Source organism: Triticum dicoccoides, chromosome 1A (genome assembly GCF_002162155.2).
Source record: "Triticum dicoccoides isolate Atlit2015 ecotype Zavitan chromosome 1A, WEW_v2.0, whole genome shotgun sequence".
Lineage (NCBI taxonomy): Eukaryota > Viridiplantae > Streptophyta > Magnoliopsida > Poales > Poaceae > Triticum > Triticum dicoccoides.
The window spans coordinates 4,732,551-4,737,189 of NC_041380.1; the positions used below are offsets into that span (position 1 = coordinate 4,732,551).

Below are 4,639 nucleotides of genomic sequence, written 5' to 3' on the forward strand. Positions count from 1 at the left end.
CCATGCAAACACTAGGCAGCAAGCCATGTTGCTCAACACCTTTGTTCTACCTCTACTGCCTAATGCTAGTGTCATGCCTTCATCTCTTGGAAGAAGCACATGCAGCACGCCATGGAGGGATCTCGCTGAGGTCTCAGCGCATGGCCCTCCTCCACTGGAAAGCTACACTTGTGAGTCCACCGCTGCAGATGAGCTCCTGGCAGGAAAACATCAGCCCGTGCAACTGGACGGGCATCATGTGCACAGCCATTCACCATAGCCGCCGCATGCCTTGGGTAGTGACCAACATCTCCCTGCCGGATGCTGACATCGGTGGCCAGCTCGGTGAGCTCAACTTCTCGGCACTTCCATTCCTTACATATATTGGCCTTCGGAACAACAGTCTCCATGGTGTACTCCCAGCTAGTATCAGTTCCCTGTCAGCTCTTTCGGAACTTTATCTTCAAATCAACCAATTCACAGAAAAAATTCCTTATGACATTGGTGCCCTGCAAAGTCTCAGGGTGCTTGGTCTCGCACATAACAAACTCACAGGGAAAATTCCTTATGAGATTGGTGCCCTGCAAAGTCTCAGATTGCTTGGTCTCTCATTTAACAGACTCATAGGACATATTCCGGCATCTCTGGGTAACCTAACAATGTTAACTACTCTTGACATTAGCCAAAACAAGGTATCAGGTCCTATTCCTGAGGAGATTGGAAGGCTTGTCAACCTACAATTTCTACAACTAAGCACCAACACATTAAGCGGCACAATACCAAAAACCCTTGGAAATTTGACCCAACTAAATACTTTGTTTCTCCATAGTAACCACCTTTCAGGAACTATACCCCAAGAACTAGGCAGGCTAGTCCATCTGCAAAAGCTTGCGCTTCATGTAAATGATTTTTCAGGTCCAATTCCAATCTCCATAACCAATCTTACTAAGATGAACACACTTATTCTCTCCGATAATCAAATCACAGGCCCAATACCCCCAGAACTAGGCAACCTCCATATGTTAAACCAACTTTTGTTGTACCGAAATCAAATCACAGGCTCAATACCCCCAGAACTAGGCAACCTCACTATGCTCAATAACCTCAGTCTCTACGAAAATCAAATCACAGGCCCAATACCTTCAGAATTGGGTAAACTGCTAAATCTCCAAGTATTAGAATTTGCAGGCAACCAAATATCTGGCTCTATTCCTGCCAGCTTAGGAAATATTACCAAGCTAGTAGCACTATCCCTCTCTGCAAATCAGATAACCGGTTCCATCCCCAAAGAGATTGGCAATCTGATGAACCTTGAAACTTTAAGGTTGCATCTGAACCAAATTTCAGGATCAATACCAAAAACTTTTGGGAAGCTGCAAAGCATCCATGATCTGCGAATCTTCAGTAACAAATTATCAGGTTCTCTTCCTCGAGAGTTTGGAAACCTCACAAACCTTGTTAATCTCGTGATAACAAACAACTCACTTTCAGGACCTTTACCTGCAAATATTTGTTCAGGTGGAAAACTTCAAGATCTCATTGTCGCATCAAATATGTTCAATGGCCCCATTCCAAGGAGTTTAAAGACATGCACAAGTTTGGTTATAATTGACATTCAGTTGAACCAACTAACAGGTGATATGTCTCAGCATTTTGGTGCGTATCCACATCTCACATGGATGAACTTGGCATCCAATAGAATCACTGGTCACATCTCACCAAATCTAGGAGCATCTACCCAGCTAAAAGTACTAACACTAGCACATAATATGATCACGGGTTCCATACCCCGTACCCTTTCTAAATTGTCGAACCTAGCAGTGCTAAGACTCGATTCTAATCATCTCAGTGGTGAGATTCCACCTGAAATCTTTAGTTTAGCAAATCTATATTACCTAGACTTATCATCGAATCAGTTATCTGGATCCATACCTACACAAATAGGCAAGCTAAGCAATCTAGAAAACCTTGATATATCTGGGAACAGACTGGATGGATTAATACCTGAGAAACTAGGGTCATGCACAAAACTACTGTCCTTGAAGATCAACAACAACAAGTTCAGTGGGAGTTTGCCTGGTGCGGTTGGAAATTTAGCGGCCCTGCAGATCATGTTAGATGTGAGCAACAATAACCTAAGTGGTGTGTTGCCCCAGCAATTTGGGAAGTTGGAGAAGCTACAATTTCTGAATCTATCACATACTCAGTTCAGTGGCAGCATTCCATACTCCTTTGCAAGTATGGTGAGCCTTTCAACACTTGATGTGTCCTACAACAACTTGGAAGGACCAATCCCAACAGCACGGCTACTCCAAAATGCTTCGGCAAGTTGGTTTCTTCCCAATAAAGGTCTGTGTGGTAACCTCTCTGGCCTGACACCTTGTTATTCGACTCTACTAGTTGTTCACCCTAAACGGAATACACTTGGTTTGCTTTTGCCAATTGTAATTGTGGTGGGTTTCGCCATTGTTGCTGCAATTGTTGTCTTAATAATTCTTAGTCGTAACAAGAGAAAACCACAAGAAGGTGTCACAGCTGAAGCAAGGGACCTATTTTCTGTTTGGAATTTTGACGGAAGATTGGCATTTGACGATATTGTAAGGCCAACAGAAGACTTCAATGATAAGTACATCATTGGAACAGGAGGATACGGCAAAGTATACAAGGCACAACTTCAAGACGGGCAGCTAGTTGCTGTGAAGAAGCTTCATCAGAACGGAGAAGAGTTGGATGATGAAAGAAGATTTCGCAGAGAAATGGAAATCTTAGCACAGATCCGACAACGAAGCATTGTCAAAATGTATGGATTCTGCTCCCATCTAGTGTATAAATTTCTTGTCTACGACTACATTGAGCAGGGCAGCCTCCACATGACATTGGAAAATGAGGAGCTAGCAAAGGAATTAGATTGGCAGAAGAGAATTGCTCTTGCAACTGATGTGGCTCAAGCCATATCTTATTTGCACCACGAATGCAGTCCACCTATAATACACCGAGATATCACGAGCAACAACATCTTGCTTGATACAACCTTCAAGGCTTTCGTCTCAGATTTCGGCACGGCAAGAATTCTAAAGCCCGATTCATCAAATTGGAGTGCACTAGCAGAAACGTATGGCTACATAGCTCCTGATATGTACTAATATAACCTTTCTTCTCACCTCAGAAGAATTCACCTCTATCCATTTGTTCCTGATTCTAATAATTTGATTTTGTGCAGAACTGTCATACACATCTGTTGTGACGGAGAAATGTGACGTCTATAGCTTTGGCGTGGTTGTGCTAGAGGTAATCATGGGGAAGCATCCAAGGGATCTATTGGGCGATAATTTGCCAAGGGGGGAACAAGGTTTACTGGTGAATGATATTCTGGACCAACGGCCGACGACACCAACAACAACGAGAGAGAATAGCTTAGCTCTGCTCATCAAGCTGGCCTTCTCTTGCTTGGAATCTTCTCCACAAGCAAGGCCAACCATGCGGGAGGCATACCAAACACTCATCCAGGAACCCTCTTCTAATCCATATCCCGTGCCTTTCAGTGCACTTGCATTGCAGCAAGTAATGAATGCATGCTGATATATGATCCAAGTTCTAGTGAGAAGCCAGGGTCGATTGCAGCGGAAGCCGGTTTAGGTTTCCGTTTTGCCTCGACTCACTCATATGCCACCTATATATGTTGAATTCTGTAATCATGTCATGTCATCTCGTAGGTTTTTTTCTAGCAAAAATAAAAACCGGTCCATGCAGCATGAGGCTGTTCACGACATGGACGGATCAGTAGCTGCATGTTATTACGATCGGCTAGTGGGATCGCACGACTACCAGCCATAGTGGCTTAGAAATTGGGGGGTGGTCAAGGGACGTGGGATGATGGCACGTCCGCACAGCTTGAACATGGCACAAGATTCAGATCTCTCTGTTAGTTAGTTGAGCTAATTTTTTTTGGAAAAGAGGTGATTCCCCGGCCTCTGCATCAGAAAGATGCATACAGCCCTCTTATTAACCAAAAAGCAGTGTCAACATGGTTTCAAAGGTCTCAAAAAAGTAAAAGCACAAATAGCTCACACAGAGCCAAAAAGGGGCTAGAAACACGAACTAGCCGAGAAAAGACGCCACAACCGGCTGGCTAAAAAAGATAGGAAATCTAAGCAATCCTATTACATGACCGCCATCCAAACCGGTTGAAAATATTCCGAGCTACCATCTCCCATCGGAAAGACCCAGTAACCAAATGCTCCCTGGCCTCCGTCTGATGACCTATTTAAATAAAGAGGAGAACAAAGTAGAAAAGCTGCAACGCTTTACGCAGCGCAAATATCCTGAGTGTTTACTGATTCTTCTACCTTCCGTTTCTGCTCCAACAATATATACCTCGGGATGAGTTGATGACTCATTTTAAGTCTATGTGTTTGTAGATACTCTCTTGATCAGTGAAAGATCACTATCGAGTGCCCGTGGTTTTTCCCGCAAGGGTTTTGCACGTAACAATTAGTGTACCGTCTTCTTGATATTTCTCTATTTGTTTACTTGCCTATTTCTAGCATACATAAATATAGTTCGTCTGGCTGGTTGCTTTTAAAATGTATGTGGTATCTATGCTTATATTTGTTTAGATGTAATACCCACATGTGACACTTTGTCGGTTGTTGCGTGGCAA

The 4,639-nt window shown here is 43.4% G+C and overlaps 1 protein-coding gene across 1 annotated transcript; it reads left to right on the forward strand.

The window, feature by feature from the left end:
• LOC119295641 (MDIS1-interacting receptor like kinase 2-like) lies at positions 1–3,709 on the forward strand. The gene is made up of 3 exons (XM_037574085.1): positions 1–324; positions 967–3,108; positions 3,197–3,709. Exons 1-3 carry the CDS (start codon positions 3–5, stop codon positions 3,556–3,558), a joined length of 2,826 nt encoding a protein of 941 aa, XP_037429982.1. The 5' UTR covers positions 1–2; the 3' UTR covers positions 3,559–3,709.
• The last annotated feature ends 930 nt before the right edge of the window (positions 3,710–4,639 follow it).

Bases quoted from the DNA above. Each gene is read 5' to 3' on its own strand.
- LOC119295641 (XM_037574085.1), top strand. From the start codon at position 3: ATGCAAACACTAGGCAGCAAGCCATGTTGCTCAACACCTTTGTTCTAC. The intron at 325-966 runs GTGAGCTCAACT...ATCAAATCACAG, and splicing joins TGACATCGGTGGCCAGCTCG to GCCCAATACCCCCAGAACTA. The intron at 3,109-3,196 runs CTGATATGTACT...TTTGATTTTGTG, and splicing joins AACGTATGGCTACATAGCTC to CAGAACTGTCATACACATCT.